At 37.2% G+C, this 17147-nt stretch overlaps 2 protein-coding genes across 2 annotated transcripts; both read right to left on the bottom strand.

Annotated features, from left to right (window-relative positions):
* Positions 1-2818: 2818 nt before the first annotated feature.
* LOC111650045 (5-hydroxytryptamine receptor 3A-like) lies at positions 2819-9367 on the bottom strand. The gene is made up of 9 exons (XM_023399818.2): positions 9313-9367; positions 8150-8310; positions 7992-8036; positions 6371-6477; positions 5919-6088; positions 5294-5454; positions 4426-4636; positions 4115-4324; positions 2819-3207 (listed from the first exon to the last, which is right to left on the bottom strand). Exons 1-9 carry the CDS (start codon positions 9365-9367, stop codon positions 2906-2908), a joined length of 1422 nt encoding a protein of 473 aa, XP_023255586.1. The 3' UTR covers positions 2819-2905.
* Positions 9368-11357: 1990 nt separating this feature from the next.
* Positions 11358-16993, bottom strand: LOC111650049 (5-hydroxytryptamine receptor 3A-like). The gene is made up of 6 exons (XM_087172212.1): positions 16938-16993; positions 13728-13897; positions 13438-13601; positions 12888-13098; positions 11791-12003; positions 11358-11641 (listed from the first exon to the last, which is right to left on the bottom strand). The coding sequence occupies exons 1-6, from the start codon at positions 16991-16993 to the stop codon at positions 11358-11360; spliced, it is 1098 nt and encodes a 365-aa protein (XP_087028338.1).
* Positions 16994-17147: the final 154 nt, after the last annotated feature.

Genomic DNA, 17147 nt, shown 5'->3' on the forward strand with positions numbered 1-17147 from the left:
GTTTTCCTGTGTTACTTTTTACACGTGAAATAAAGTCACTCTTTTTGCATCTTTAGAGTCACTTTTATAGTTTTTCTGTGAATGGGATGAATTTCACTTGTTTTACTACTCTTGAAATTAATATTTTCCCACAATGGCAGACACAATTCAACTGTATTAAATGTTAATATGAATATTAAATGCAAAGGAAGAACTGAGACAGTTAATGTCTTCTTCTTAGTCCTAGTCCCATTTATTAGAGAAGTACAGTCCTGCATTCGATTTTCTTATACACTTAGGAAAAAAGCAAACAGAAGAACTTAAAAGACACACAAACAGTGTTGTGCTGGTTACAGCAAACTTCCAGGTAAAAGAGATTATTGTAGGGCCAATGGTTTGTTGAAACATGTAAATATTTGTTGCGTAGACAATGCAAGAGAAATGTTAACAGGACTTTCCAGACATAAAAGGTGCAAGCACCCAACTGGCTTCAGGGCGTCAGTGCCCTAGAGCATATGTAGGATTTTGTGTTACATTTCTTGTATGGAAGGTGCAAAGTGTAAATGAGATCATTTTAAAGGAAAATAAGTGGTGAAAAGGGAATTTAACTCAGGTGATATATATATGATAGGTGATATAACACGTAACATGCTGTGCTTAGGATTGTGCTTGGGACCATGATATTGAGAATGCATGTTAACAAATAAAAATACACAAAATCCCTCAAAATATACATGACTAGATTTAGCTGTTTCTTTAGTGACGTTTATTTCATGAAGCACCGATCAACAAATTTAGTGACTTTTTGAACAAACCTTGGAAATGGAAATGCATAAATAAATAAATGAATAAATAAATGTAGAAATACATAAATTAATAAATAGCATTAATAGTTTGTCTTTTGCATTTATTTATGTATTTAATTATTTATTTCATTGTTTATTTATTTATACTTATGTATACTTCATATAAACCTGGTACATGATTGGACAGCATATGGATGCTGAACAGGGTTTTAGGGGCTACACCTCATTATGGGCAGTCTACCGAGCTGATCTGGTTTCCCGGATGCTCAGGAACTGCAACTGAACTTGAGGAACGCTCCCAGTACACTGAGCCTCACCTCCATCACAGCAATTAAAATACTTTCAATACACATATCATTATTACTAAAGGAGGTAGAGAAATAATTAAACACACCAGAGACACAATGAATTTTCAAACATGTTTTAACAGAGTGAAAAAAATACTGACCCTGAAGAAAGGAGTTCAAAATATCCCAAACCGGTCTGAGCAGGAACTTACTAGGATCAACTAATTCCTTTATGACCCAGCCTGGGGGGACACCGGCCAAACACATGAAACTTCCCCTTTCCAAGCTCCCAAGAGCAGAGAATGGTTTTGAGAAATTTAATTTTGACCTTTGTAATAATGAAGATATACAAAAACATGTAAAACACAATGGCAGATATTAAATGTATTTATGGGATAGTCTACATAGATCAATCATTTAATATCTGTAGTCAAAACCTACTTAGCAGAATATTTTTGCAGGCTACTTTTGGTATTGCTACATAGCCAATGCTAGTAACAGCTGTTTACTTACCAGTCTAGAATAAGTTTTGGCAGTTCATCATCAAACTTTGTTCCTTTACTCGCCAAGAGTTAGCATGTTAATCCACTAGCCTTGGCCTGGTCTTGACTCTTTCTTCACTTTCTGATACTGAGTCACTTTAGCATCCAGTCTGTCATGAAGAATTTGTGCTGCTCAGAGGCCATATTATAACCTGTTGTCTTGTCAACACAACGGTGGCTGAAGCTCTTATCAAGACTATTAACTATATAGCTGTTAATGCTAACGCTCGCTATGTAGCAATAGCAAAAGTTACAAATAGCACCTTTAAATGTCATAAAATATCAGATTAGGACATGGAAGAGAAAATGTGGCATACAAAAATATTTTATCATTAAACCCAGGAGTAAATAGTTAACTACATGTTGTTAATGTCAGTATGTTAATAATGTATACCCCAGGGCAAATGCTATTCGACGATCAACAAACATGGACACACTTTACTTACTTAAACAAGTTTCTGTCCCCAAAATTTGAGATGAGTCCCTTTGGTCCTGTTTTAAGATAGAAAAAAACTCAATCACCGAATCCATGGCAACATAGAGTGGGGATGAGGTAAGCCTAAAGGGGATCCACAGTCTTAGGCTTTGAAAACCCCTGACCTATACCACAAAGGCACAGAGGAAACACAGGACCCGTTGTTCCACTCCTTCAGCAATCACTGACCCATTTTATTTTTCAGCACCTGCACCTATGGGAGTTAAGATGTGTTACATTCTCCAGAGCTGTTTGCTGTGCAGTTGAACCATGTGACTTTTGGTAGACATATATTTACTGCTCAGTGTTAAGATCCATAGCTGAAACATTCCTTGGATGAGAAGTGTACGGAGCATTTAAAACACAGGGTCTGTATCAAGCAGCTAAGAATCGCTCTTAGGAATCATCCTGAAGCTTTAATTGGGATTTAACTTTTGACCTCAGAGTGCTGGCAATAATAGATGTTGATTAAAGGATAGGTTGGCAACAGTCAGGTTTCTTGCTGTAATCATTTTTCCTGTTCATACTGGCTGCTAAAAGATCACTTTCTAATGTATTTCCATTGTAAATGATGGGTGACAAAATCCACAGTCCTCATAACCTACAAAAATTCCAGTTCTTTGAGGTTTACCTGGAGCTAATATGAGGCTGGCCTGAATGGGGATAATTCATCATGAGAAGTGATACAAAGTATTGTCTGAAATCTCTGAAAGTAATAAATTATAACCTTTAAAAACATGTTTTTATGCAGAAAAAACAAAAATCAAACAAAACAGTGCCATGTCCAGTCAAACTTGACATAACTCTCCCGCCAAGTCAATCTTCCAACGAATGATTCCAGATCCAGATAGATACGATGGTGATAAAGCTGACTGAGATGAAGATAATGTACAAGCCGAACAGCAGGCGGTCGATGACTACCCCAATCATTTGCCATTCCTGTGAGGTTTTTGTCCCTTGAAAGTGGTGGTCCATCTGTAGGCGGATGGACATGAGATCTCTGCTCAGTTTCCTCAGTTCATCCAGGGCCATATCTGGAGGGGGTTTGTCTAGAGGTGTATCACCAGAGATGCTCTCAAGATTCCTTGAGGAGATGATGCTGTTATTCATTGCATTGTCTGTCAGAAAGCAACAGATGTTTAAAAGTACACATTTACATGGGTTTAAATGGAACAGATCTTAAACAAGGACCTTTAAGCACAACACAACTGACTGTTGCTAAGTTATGACTCTGTTCAGGATCGAGGTTCAGTGATCAATCAAACTCGACTGTTTCAGAACTTTGGCTGTAATTTCCTTATAGCCTACTCAATCTAAGTGTCTACATAGGCGTTGTACCACGGACATTAACACTAATGTCACACTACATGGACATTAATGCAATCCAAATTGCATTTTCATGCTATTTTCTTCTGTTTTACAAGAGTAACTACAGTGATTGTTCACTGTTCTCTAGGCTTTGCCAAAACATGGTAACCTACAACTCAATGCTGTGCCAGAACAAATCTTGAGTATGAAAAAAGACTTGGAGCATAAAAATATGCTTCAAAAATGCATGCTGTTATGTTGCCTGTGTATGCAGTTGGATTGATTAAAGAAGTGTATTTTTGCCATTATATATGCATGAGACAGATGACTGAAACAGCTGATTGCTTTCTGAATAGACGTACTGCTTGTCTAAAATGACATAGTTAATTGCAGGAAATGTATTAGAAAACTATGTGAAAATCATGTGCCAAAATCCTCTTGCCACCTTTTATTCCAGCGCTTTCAATTGCATCTTACTGAAAACTAAGTGAACTGTTGAAAAGTATGAGATGCAATTACAAGCTTTGGAAAAAGCTACTAAATGGAGTTATGATTATTTTGTCAAACTGCTATTTACAAGATTAAGGAAGAAGAATGAACTGTCTTAGTCAATTTCCTTTTCTATTCTAGACCATTTTTCAAATGAGTTGCATACAAAATTATTTCAATAAGATGTAGCACCATTAGTAGTGCAAAATGTAATTAGTTATAATATACCTGTAGCAAGTGGGCGAAGGGAGACTGTGACACGGTTGCTCTTTTCTCGTGGAGGGAGACAAACAGCAATGGCTAGATATCGTAACACAAGGACGCTGAGCCAGTGAGGCACCGCATTATACTGGCTGGAGCTGAACTGGATGTTGGTGATAAACACTGTCTCCAACAGGCTGGCCACCATCAGAGCGAGACTGACTGAGAATAGGACATCTGCAGTAGACAAAAAAACAGAACGGTTAAGAAATGAAGAGATACTTTTCAATCAGACTTTATTAATTTTTAAATCTACTTATATCATAGGTGTCACTCACTCATGAGAGGTGTTGTGTCCCCAGTGACAGGCAACAGGTCGTTCATGATGAGTAGGAAGACAGTGTAGCCCAGGATGAGGGTCATCTTGAAGGCAGATCGGTCCACACTCGCAGGAGGCAGCAGGAAGCTGAAGAGGTCCAATGTCATGAGGAAGCAGCTAGGGATCAGCAGGTTCACCACATAGAGGATTGGTCTGCGTCTCAAAATGATCTTGGGATGGGATGCAATTACAAAGCTTGAAGGTTAAAGCCAGCCAGATATTACCATTAATAAATGAAACCTTTGTTTGTGACACCTTTGATGTTCCCCAAGGGTCCATTCTCAGTGCCTTTAGTATTGCTGTTTACATGCTTCCACTATACTGACAGATTATCCACAAAAACAACATCCACTACAATCACTTTTTAAAACGTAATTCTATATCCAAAACCCACAACCAAACTTTAAACTTTTTAATTTAACTTTTAATGACTTGATTGTGACTTGTCTTATTGTGTCGCTTGTTACTCCATGAATCAGTTATAACATTTAGCACTGTGGTTGTGAGCGCTGGAATGTTGTGACCTATATCAAGTTTTAGTCTTTAGTATTGCAGTACTAAAAAGATAACATTGAGCTGCATCCTGGGATACTGAGATGACTGGGTTGAAAAAAACTACACAAGATTGTTTCATTTTTCTATAAACAAAATCTTCAGAAGAATAATTTCAAAGATTAATCACATAAATAAAACCGACATATGAGTTTTACACACAGTTTCTTTACGATATTTCAACTGTTTTAAAGGGGATATTTAACATATAAATACTGATATTCATCATATGAATACAGAATGCAGAATAAAATAAAAAAGTTAAAGATGCTCACATAGAATGTTATGTCAGAATAGCTTCCTTCAGTTATCTCCAGGGTATTTGGAGTTACTTTGATATCCGCAAGCTCCCACTCCCCTTTGGTCTGCATCACTTTCCTGGACTCAGCCAGAACTGCTTCAGCTGTGTCACCTTGAATCATCTTTATGTCTGAAGCTGGAAAAAAAAAAAAAGTTGTTCATATTTGATTCCCAGTTTTTTCCACATCTTTTTAATCCACAATAATCAGTGTACAATAATTAGCAATCACCAATGAATGAACCTACAAACATAAAAGTACACTAAGTATCTTCATATTCCTCATTCCTTCCTTCCACCCCTATGCACCCAGGTAAACTAAATGAAAGAGATACATATGCACAAACACCAACATATACATACATTTAGATACAGTGCATGTATGTATATATATATATATATATATATATATATATATATATATATAAATTTATTTACAATGAATTCATTTTTAATTTACACTTAATACATACTAACCGAAGTGACAATTTTTTGTTGTACTCTGAGTACAAACCTGTCACAATTTAAACAAAACTGTAAGGTGGACTTGTGGCTCTGAGATCAGTTTTTGATATGTTGTGTTGTTTTCTTGGCAGACTTACCATGGTGTAGATGTGGTCCAAAGGTCAGAGAGCAGTTTTGAATATCAAAGGGGAAAGTGTAGATTTCTAATTGGCAGGAACTGACCACTCTGACTGGTTTATCATCAAAAACACGACCTGTGTTGTATAAGTAGACAAAGGGAGTTTTCGGAGATTTATCCTCGTCCATGCTGGAAAAGAATATGATATAAAACATTTCAATTGCACATATATGCTTTAAATGGATACTGGGATATTCCACTCAGATTACTCTTCTCCTTAGTTTTTGTAACTAAACCACCAAATATTTAAATTTGGGTACAGTTTTTTTGTTTGCTGTTGACAACATTTCTAAAATGGTACCAATTTGATCAAAAGAAGCATAAAAGATAAAACACTATGTGGTCTGATTCCTTTTGTTTTTGTCAAAGGTTAAACAAGTTCAAAGACTACTGAAGATCCTTTTAACTTACAACTCTGAGATGCTGACGTCTGGGACCCAAAGCTTTTCCCGGGGGACAGAGACTCTTTTAGTTCCACATTCCTTCTCATCCCAGCTCAGTCCCTCTATATCCCACTCCTACATTGAACAGAACAATAGTATGATGCACAGCTAAGAAAATGGCAAACACTTGAACTGAGACTCTGCTTACTTTAATTTAAAGGACAAATCTGGAAATATTCTATATTTTGTTGTTGTCAACAAATCCTATGAACAAGTATGGTTCCATAACATAGTTGAGTTCAAGACAAGTGTGAGGGCCATGGTTAGATGTATTTTGACTTCACTTGGATTGACCCTAAGAGGCTCAGCCTGCTGTCTATTCAAACATGCCTCCTCCTCTATGCTTTTCTTTCCTCATCCGACACTTTGAATAACATTAAGTTTCCACCATTATCAATTCATCACTTCAGTGCAGGCACCTTATGTCCCTGGGGATGGCATATGGTTTCCTATCTGCATAAAATAAATCAGCCGCATTTATTAGTGAGAGTTGTTATATTGTTACAAACCCTTTCGACCCTTTTAGATTTTTTAATTGACTGAATCTGGTTAAGCAAGTAGCTTAATTTATTCTACAGCTTTGGTAAATGCATTTATTTCATCTACCCCAGGTAATTAGAAAAACTATTTGAATTTGATTTGCTGTGTTTTTTCTATGGAGCTCACAGTTTACACTAAGTGGGATTTTTCTTTCACCCTTACTGTGTGTGGTCAGGCACGGTGAGTGGGAGGTTTTACATTTCATGTGTAAGTTCCCAGGCCCCTGTAATTTAGGTATAAAACTCGAGAAGGTTAATTAGATATTTCTTAGTGTCTCAGATATTGACGTGATGGCTGATGGAGTTTGACTGCTGACTGAGATACATAAGAAAAGTTGCCTTGCTGTAGATCTGTGTGCTCATGCAATGTGCCACTGCACAGGCACTGCAGTGTCTGCTGACAGTGCAAGACTGTAATCTGACTTTTCGGCCCACTTGCCCTTTTAGAGACACATTCTCCATTCCCTGGAACATATTGGTTTCTTTTGATGGATATTGAGCCATTCAAAAGAAAATGGTACCATATTTGTGACCCAGTCGGTCAGTACTAACCAATGAGCCTTTGAGATCCATTAGACAGTAGGGAAGTTAGAAAGTATTAAAAGATGGACAAATGCATTGTTGGATGCTACTGTCAAGATCACGGTATTAAAATCAGGCGTGGGCAGTAATTGCTTGGCATCAATGGGCAAAAATTCCATAATCACCTTTCAGCATATTGTGATTGTAGTGAAGCTGTCTGAGAGCAAACTAAACGTCTGCATCTCCTCGCGATTTTGTTTTCATGCTTTAGAAAATGCAGCCTGTGACGGGAGACTTTGATCATTCACAGGTCTTTTTTGAGAGAGACTGTTCCTATTGGCATGTTCTCCAAATGCAGATGCGTGTGCAGATTAAAATTCTGGCATGTGGGGCAAAGTTTCTCATTTTGATTTAGCCTCTTCATCTATGTTTCCATTTTTCAGAAAGAAACTCTACAACTCTACAATAAGGATAGTATAGAAATAATTCTGAAGAAATTTGCGTTTTGTCAGTGCTCTGAAAACTTACCAAGATTTGCCATATGAATGTTGTCAAGGACTGGGCTTTTTCATTCTATGGAGGAGACATACTTATGATTATTAATGAATGAAATCAGTTACAGTATACTTAGCTTTGCATGTGTATATGCGGACATGAATAGATGTTTGTGTACATCATGGACTCACCACTCCTAAAATTCCCACCAAAGTAATATCGACAGTTATGTTAAGTGTATCTGAAAACGTTTTTACAGGTCGAAGTAGTTTTTTAGGAAATAATTCCCTCTCAAGGGCATCAAACAGGGATTCAGGAGTTGGGCTGGTGCAGTTCAATGCTGCAACATAACCTGCGTTCAAAAAGAGAAAAAATTATAAGATAGTTCAAATAAATATATAATTCTTTAATTATTATTTTGATTTGCTCAGTGGCTTGGCAGGTCTTTCTTTGTATGCTGTAAAGTGGGGTAACCCTTCATGAAGGGATGCCAGTAAAACCACCACCACCAGTTTGCTTTACTCACTTTCTGGTGCGACACAGAAGCATGTTATTGTGTCAGCTTAGTGAGCCAGTTTTTATTATTTTTAATTATTTTTCTTTTGGTTGTAGCTATTTACAGCTCAAGCATTTTGAGCCTTAATGATGATGGATTACCATGAAATTTAGTGCACACATTCTTCCGCCCCTCAGGAGGAATTCTAATACATTCAGTGATCTGTAAACTTTTCATCTAGCGCCATCATATCGGGTCATAATTTTAATTGGTGCATGACCTAATACCTGCAAACTAATCACGTAATCACAGCATATTATCATGCTGGCATTAAGATTTGGCTCACAGCACTACTTTACCTTCATACTGCATCACAGAGCTTTGCTATGCTAAACTAGCTGTACACTCTTGGTCTTAACATATGTTGTACTTCTCTCTATTTGCTAAATAATTTGGTTTGTGAACAGGAATTTATTTGCTGTATTCTTTTCCCCAGTTTAAGATTTTACTTCTTAAGATTTCTATTTTTTACTTCAGTTTTTTTTCACACAGTTCATAAATATCTCATGACAGTATGTATTAATGTGGCACAAAACTCTTGTAAAACTATAAATACCCAGTCATACATGCTGTAAATTCAAAGCTATCATCATGAACTATCATCATCACTAAAAACACAAACATTTCACTGTATTCCAGTTCTTTTGTATAGCTTGTATTTTCTTCCAAATCATTTTGAAAGTTTAAGCTTCATAAAGCTTTACATGTGGATGGGTTTCTGTCTTACAGCTTTCAACAGATCATCTTCCTTTTTTGTTTTCCTTTCTTAGTAAATTGTCAAAATTCTTTAGTCCTTACCGTGCAGCAGTGAAAAACAGATGAAGATAAGCCCAGCAGTCTTTACCTCTGTCATCTTTTCTGTGTGAGTGCAAACATTTCCATAAGTTAAAGGAAAGTGTCAACAGTCTTAACAAATGTTGCATCTCGTTTCTGATTGGCTAAATTTAGCCTGACCTCACTCATTTTGCTCTGAGTTATTGCTTGCATGTCTAGTTTGTCTAAACATAAGTGCTGCACAAATTAAGTAAAACTAATCAAACAAGGGTGTGACCGGTTTTCTTTACATCATTAAATTATATTGTAGTTTTGTATAAGTCTTTTTATTTTGGCAGTTTTCCAGTCCTGAACAACTATTGTAAGCACACACAGCTCAACATGAGTCTTAATCAGCACTCACATTTGCATCAAACACAAGGGTCAAGAAAAACCCATAGAAATTGTTTTTGAAAACCTAAATATGTGAAGATTTAAAAATTCTCAGCTACGTATATCTATACAGTCTAGTTAGCAGTTTTTAAAATATTCAGTGTGAAGTGTTACTCTCCTCTGCACTCATATTCACTCATTTATCTGAATGTAATCAGATATAAATATGTAAAGAAACACACAAGAAACAATTTTCATAAAGTTCACAGCAGCTTCTTATACCATGAAATTGATTTTTTCCTACAATGGCAGACACAGTTTAACTTTATTACATATTAATATAAATATTAAGCGCAATGGAGGCAGTTTATGTCTTCTGTTGTGTCAGTGTTTCACATTACAGAGATGTGCAGTCCTGCACTTAATTTGCTTTTAGATTTGGGAAAACTGAAGAACTGTAAAGACACATAAACAGCTTTGTGCTGGGTACTACAAACCTCTGGGCAGGAGAGATTGTTGTAGGTCCAGTTGTTTGAAAAAAAATGCAAATATTTGTTGCTTAACCGACAATGCAAGAGACTAGTTAGGACCTTCAAGAACTAAAGGTTCACAATCCACACTGGGGGTGTTGGAAGAAGGTGATATAACTAAATAGAAACACAATGATAGTAAAACATACCAAGATAGTTTTTAACACCTTGAAAATGAAAATGAAAATAAAACTCATTTTTTTGGTGTCACTGAAACAGTTCTATAAATATCAAACCTCCAGGTACAAAAACTCATCATACAAACACTAATAACTAAGCTTATTTGCAATCAACAGTTTTGCAGCCCTGATTTCAGAGCAAAAAGTGGGGCGAGAATATAGTGCATCTTATCCTTGATTGGTCTTTCCCTCCTTCTGAACTATTTGGAGAGTCTAACAAACAACCCTGTTTGTTGTTTTATTTACATGTCATTAAAGTGTTAATGAGAAGTTGGTTACATTTACAAAGTCCGTTAATTTTGTCAGTTTTCCTGTCCTGAGCAAATATTGTCAGCATACACATCAAATCAACATGCGATGAGCTTGAATCGACACACGCACACACACACACACACACACACACACACACACACACACACACGAGACAAAGCCACTGAAATTGTATTGAAGAACTTTAATGTATGAAGGTCGTGGTGATGCATGAAATTCTCTCCAGTGTATTTTTAGTGTTATCAGCATTACTTTGCATTCCACTCATATTCACTCATTCATCTGAATGTAATCGATATAATCATAAAAACACACGCAAGAGACGACTTTCATAAAGGCATGGCAGCTTATTTTATTACTCTCAAAATGAATTTTTTTTCTAAAATGGCAGACACACTTTTACTGTTTTACATATTTATATAAATAATACATGCAAAGGAGGAACTTGTGTTTATAAGTTTCATGAATATGTACATCGCCCACTGTGAATGTCACCATTCCTAGATCAATAAAAGTGTGGCAAACAACATCAGAAAAAGAGAAGATATAGAACCTGAAAATGTACAAACAGGAATGCCAGACAACATTAATATGATAGGTTTCAGGGGGGAGAGGAAGATGATGATGATATGAACTGGCAGATCACTCGTACAAATAATAATTCACAAATGCCTCCAAAATATGAAAAACAAACAAACTTACTGACTAAAAAGGATAATCAGGCTATGTTGTGTGACTGTCTCCAGATAATGATGATGGTAATGAAGCTGACTAATATGAAGAGGATGTAGAGGGCGAACAGCAGGCGGTCTATGATCAAACCCACCTGGATCCACTCCTCCGAGCCCTGGTTTCCACTCTGCTGCTGCTCCAACTGAAGGCAGAGAGCCTGAAGCTCCTTACCCAGGCTCCTCAGCTCCTCCAGGGCCTTGTCCTCATTCAGTGATCTTTTCTGCACTGGAGCGCCGCTGTCCTGTTCCACCAGAGAAGAGACTTTCAGTTCTGTTGCAGAGGAGACACAGGAGGAGGGTGATGGCAGCTTCGACTGTTTATATCAACATGTCCAAAAATGTCTGAAGCTAGTTGAAATGCACATGACTGCATGAATAATTTTGCCTGTGTAAAATCACATCCCAGGTCTGATATACTACCTTGTGCTGCAGGATTTTGGATGACTGTGTTGTCTTTTACATCTCTGGGCTTTGGAGGAAGCCGTACCAGTCGGCCCAGGATATGAAGAACAAACACACTGATCCAGTGAGGAACTGGAGAGTAGTTAGCGGAGCCAAACAGCAGGTTGGTAATGAGGATAGTCTCCAGTAGACTAGCCACCATCAGAGCCAGGCACAGAGACAGAAAAACATCTGGGATGATAATAATAAGTCCCTTTTAAAATGAATTATTAAGTGATTTTATAGGCACTTAGGTCAGTGGAAACAAGCTGAAAACACAATACAATCACATACAATATCATCACCTTTTAATCTGATATGGTGAACGTGGCATTGTGTTTTACACATCAGGCAGATACAGAGTAACATTAACATTCATTTAGAGTCGTGATTCTGCCTTTCCTGATGAATCAAAGTCCAATATTTATCCTCCTTTTATTTCCGATTTTGGTCTCCACTATATCCTGAGGGAAATTGTGCTGTTTAGCTGCTAAATGCTCCATTACACTCATGAGCTAGTCGCCAACAAAAACAAGCACATATGCTAAACACATAAGCCTAATAGGAACATCAAAAGTAAGAGGATACATTCTGGTTAATGCAATATTTGTATAAAAGGGAATTTAAAAAGATGAGTATTTTGAAAAAAAAAGAAGCGCCGCAATCTGGGTGCAATTCTGGATATACAGTATAAACAGGAGCCAGCACTTTTAAAAATGACCAATGACAATATGAAATGTCGCAGTGAAGTTTAGATGTGATAACATTAAACTATGAATAATGCATTTTCTGTGGTCTTGAACACTGGAATGAAAGAATGGAATCACAAAATGGTCAAATTATGTAATGAGCCAACAATGCATTTACTCAGTTACGATAATAGTACTTATTTCATTTCATTTTCAGCAGGTTTTATCCATCTTGTGATAGCAATTTTCAAATATGTGTTCTTTTTGTAATATACTTATTAGCAATGTGAGGTTTGCATTTCTTTTTTTCACATTTAGGATTTTGTTGTGGCCAGATTGACTACCAACAACAAGAAATAAATATTAATGAAGGAATTAGCAACTGACTTATGAGTGGTATGGTGTTTCCAGTGACAGGCAGCAGGTCGTTCATGATGAGGAGGAACACGGTGTAGCCCAGGATGAGAGTCATCTTGAACAAGGACCGGTCGACTTGCTTGGGAGGCAGCAAGAAGCTGAAGAGGTCCACTGTGATGAGGAAGCAGCTGGGGATCAGCAGGTTCACCACATACAGGGTGGCCCGGCGCCTCACTGATACCTGCGGCACAGTCGACATACACAGCAGCGGGTAAACATGACTTTTCTCGAAATGTCTCTGATGCTGGTGGTATACTGCGTTAAGAGTTACAAAAAGCTGACTACAGCATGATATATTTTACATGACTTTATATGATAATAGTCATGCATCCTCAGTATGGTAAATGCAGTTTATATTATGCTCTGTGATGGACTCATATTTTATTTAACCATAATATTTAATACCTTATACTGTATATAAACTATACACAGTAAAACATTTAGAGGCATAAAATAGATAAAACAGTACAATATGGGATTAAATAGTTACAGTATAGTATAGTATGTAATATTTCCTTACATAGAAACGAAGCTCCTCGTACAGGTCGCCATCCCCAGATGGAAAAACGAATTTCTTCATCTTGATTCCCACTAGTTCCCACTCACCCATAGTTGTCATCACTTTTTTAGAGTTTTCTAATAGTTTCTCTGGATTTTCTATGAGGCCGATCTCCATGGCAGTAACTGAAAGGAAGATATAATACAGTTTGTGACATTTAATCCATTTTATAATTACATAAATTAAAAAAATACTAATTTACCAATCTATTAAAACAACAACAGAAAGAAAATACAGAATCAGTTTCTTACTGCGGTGTAAGTAGGAGTTGAAGCTTAAGCTGCAGTTCTGGATGTCAAATGGAAACGTGTAGATGTCAAGCCTGCATGAGCTGACCACTTTGACAGGCTTTCCATCAATAACGAAACCATCAGACATCAGATAGCTGTATGGGGTAAATGGAGCTGAATTCTTCTCCATACTGCAGAATGAGAAAAGACGCAAAACCCAGTAAATGTGATAATATACTTTCTCTCTATATACTGTATATTCTGCTCATGACTCATTGGCATGAATGAGGTTAAAGTGTGGACAGTCTTGTGTTGTACTGAAGCCTTGAACATGTATTCCCACATTCCCATACACAGAAGCTTTGGTGAGGTGTTAATTAATGTATAGTATTTGTCAACAACTACAATTTGTCCTCTGAAGACATATTTTATGTTATGGATATATAACTGTGTTTTACCATATTCGCATTTATTACTTATGGGTGCCTGCACCAGGAATTAAACTAAATTATAGTGTTATAAGCCATGTAAATGAACTCATGATAAATGCTAAATGGGGGGGTGTTTCCCCACTCTTAATAACCTGTTTCCAGCTGTATTAGGCAATTATTATCATCAAAAAACATCTAAAGAACCCACTGTACGCAACCTGCCCACCATCAAATGGCTGCTGATTGCGTAAATAATATGTATATATGTTTTGACTCGCTTTTGGAGCCAGCCTCAAGTGTTCATTCAAGGAACTATAGTTTTTGGCACTTGCATGTTGGCTTCATTTTTCGGTCCTGGAGGTCGCTGCTTGGTGGGGATCAATGGAGATCAGGTTAGTGAAGTGTATAAAGCTACCCCACAGTTCAGGCTAAGCACAACAGATGGTACTTACAATTCATTGATGACTATGTCTGGTACCCAGAGCAGTTTTCTTGGAACTGTAATCCATGAAGAACCGCACTGTTCTGTGTCCCAACTGATAAACTCATTTCTCCACATCTGTAACACGAATAATACAGATGCAACAAATACATACCTGACTACATACAATATAAAACTAGAGCTTTCAGGTGATGTCTGGTGGGAATAATGTAGCCCAGGTGGTTGCAGGTATGACCAGCCTGTTATATTTTGAAATGTCATATGTTCCCATTTTAAAAGATGAAAAAATTGAAAAGCAGCAGTGTTGTCTTAATTATTTCTTACTGAAAACTTTTTATTTTGCCATTAATAAGTTACAGTATCTGATTAGTTTTGTGGTAGATTACAGTTCTCTGTTGTTGGTACACAGTAGAATGGGCCCATCAGGTTACACTGTTTTCTGATTCCCAAGCCTGGAGAGAGATGAACAACCCTATCATTGCTTGTAAACTGTGAAATCGCTTGCAAAGTACTTACTAAAGATTGCCAGATAAATGTTGTCAAGATTTGGGCCTTTTCATCCTGAAAAAGAACGAGCATTTGGTCAAATGTATTCCTTCCTTACAGATGTTTTCTTGTATGGAAAGTTGTTATGATCATTGTGGTTTTTAGATTTTAGAACCAGTGACATTTCGATGAACTCATTATTATAAAGTTGACTTTACACTTAAAAGCAACTGAATATGGCTGAATACTGAATTGATTTTAGTGTCCCTTACCACCCCCAAAATGCCAAACATGGTGAAGCTAATGCTGACATTGGTAATGGTTGACATATTCATGACAGGTCGAATGGAGCTCAGTTTGAAGACTGGTTGAAGAGCCTCCAGCAGGGAAAGCGTGTTAGGTTGAGAGCAGTTCAGCATGGTCGGGCTGCACCTAGCTACAGTGGAAAGAAGAAATCGGTCATCATTAAAGGAAACCTCACATTGGCTGCACCGAATTACAGCTAATGTCAAAGGCTACTAATTGTAATGTAAGTTATAAATGAAGTAACCTTCACAAAGCAGGAGTCCTTAAACAGCACCAGAGGGGCAAAAGATGTAATGATGGTGGGTCAGCATGGTTTAGAAATATCCTATGGCCAATTTTGTTTTTTAATTTAAATTTAAATTTTTAGATTTTTTTTTTTTTTTTTTTTTCAGTGACCGATCCCTGCAGAAGGCCCGGTCTCATTGTTCTCCCTCTGTCCTGAAGAATGAATGCTCACAAATCGAACTAGTTAACTTAGATTTCCCTGTGTCATTTTGTTTTAAATGTTTTTACAACATTACAACAGGCAATCAGGTGAAGTTAGCAGCACTACAGACTGAAAAATGAGTGATATGAAATATAGTTAGGCCCAGAAATATTTGGACAGTGACACAAGTTTTGTTATTTTAGCTGTTTACCAAAACATATTTGGGATTCAATTATATAAAGTTAAAGTGGACAATTGACTCAGAAGGCTGCAAAAAAAAAAAAACAAGGCTGCATGGGCTCTTCCCTCGTTAACCTGTCATCAATTAAGCAGTTAAAAGGTCTGGAGTTGATTCCAGGTGTGGCGTTTGCATTTGGAAGCTGTTGCTGTGAACACACAACATGAACAAGGAGCTCTCAATGGAGGTGAAACAGACCATCCTGAGGCTGAAAAAACAGAAGAAATCCATCAGAGAGATAGCAGAAATGTTGGCCTAAATAATGGCCAAATCAACAGTTTGGTACATTCTGAGAAAAAAAGAGTGCACTGGTGAGCTTGGGAACTAAAAAAGGCCTGGACGTCCACGGAAGACAACAGTGGTGGATGATCGCAGAATCCTTTCCATGGTGAAGAAAAACCGCTTCACAGACAAAACTTAAGGCAGAAAGACCCACAAACAAGCAACAACTGAAGACAGCTGCAGTAAAGGCCTGGCAAAGCATCACAAAGGAGGAAACTCAGCGTTTGGTGATGTCCATGGGTTCCAGACTTCAGGCAGTCATTGTCTGCAAAGGATTCTCAACAAAATATTGAAAAGTAACATTTTACTTAGGGTTATGTTTATTTGTCCAATTACTTTTGAGCCCCTGAAATGAGGAGTGTTTGTATAAAAATAGCTACAATTCCTACATGTTTAATCATATATTTTTGTTCAACCCCTTGAATTAAACCTTAAAGTCTGCACTTCAATTCCGTTGTAGTTGTTTCATTTCAAATCCAATGTGGTGGCATGCAGAGCCCAAATCATGAAGATTGTGTCACTGTCCAAATATTTCTGGGCCTAACTGTAGTTAGTGATACAACCCTCAACTAGTTGCCATATATCACAGCGGAACAACTCAGACTTCCTATAAACTTACCTCAAGCAGGTGTTAAAATCAGTGACACTGAGGTTGGACTTTGCAATCTTGGCCATTTTTTCTTCTGCAGCTTATCTTTGTCGACAACACAGGTGTATTTTTCATATAAACCTGGCTTTAATAAATATGTTTTTTTACTTGATTGCACACAGTAGCCTCAGTTTTCTAAGGTGTACTGGACACTTTACATACTCTAAGTGACTTGAATTA

The sequence above is a fragment of the Seriola lalandi genome, unplaced genomic scaffold (assembly GCF_002814215.2).
Source record: "Seriola lalandi dorsalis isolate HSWRI2012SDOR001 ecotype SW California unplaced genomic scaffold, Sedor1 jcf7180002052122, whole genome shotgun sequence".
Classification (NCBI taxonomy): Eukaryota; Metazoa; Chordata; class Actinopteri; order Carangiformes; family Carangidae; genus Seriola; species Seriola lalandi.

Bases quoted from the DNA above. Each gene is read 5' to 3' on its own strand.
- LOC111650045 (XM_023399818.2), bottom strand. From the start codon at position 9,367: ATGACAGAGGTAAAGACTGCTGGGCTTATCTTCATCTGTTTTTCACTG. The intron at 4,637-5,293 runs GTGAGCATCTTT...TCCCATCCCAAG, and splicing joins ATTCTGACATAACATTCTAT to ATCATTTTGAGACGCAGACC. The intron at 4,325-4,425 runs GTGAGTGACACC...TGTCTACTGCAG, and splicing joins GGACACAACACCTCTCATGA to ATGTCCTATTCTCAGTCAGT.
- LOC111650049 (XM_087172212.1), bottom strand. From the start codon at position 16,993: ATGGCCAAGATTGCAAAGTCCAACCTCAGTGTCACTGATTTTAACACC. The intron at 13,898-16,937 runs GTAAGTTTATAG...CTCATTCTGCAG, and splicing joins GATTTTAACACCTGCTTGAG to TATGGAGAAGAATTCAGCTC. The intron at 13,602-13,727 runs GTAAGAAACTGA...TCTTCCTTTCAG, and splicing joins CAACTCCTACTTACACCGCA to TTACTGCCATGGAGATCGGC.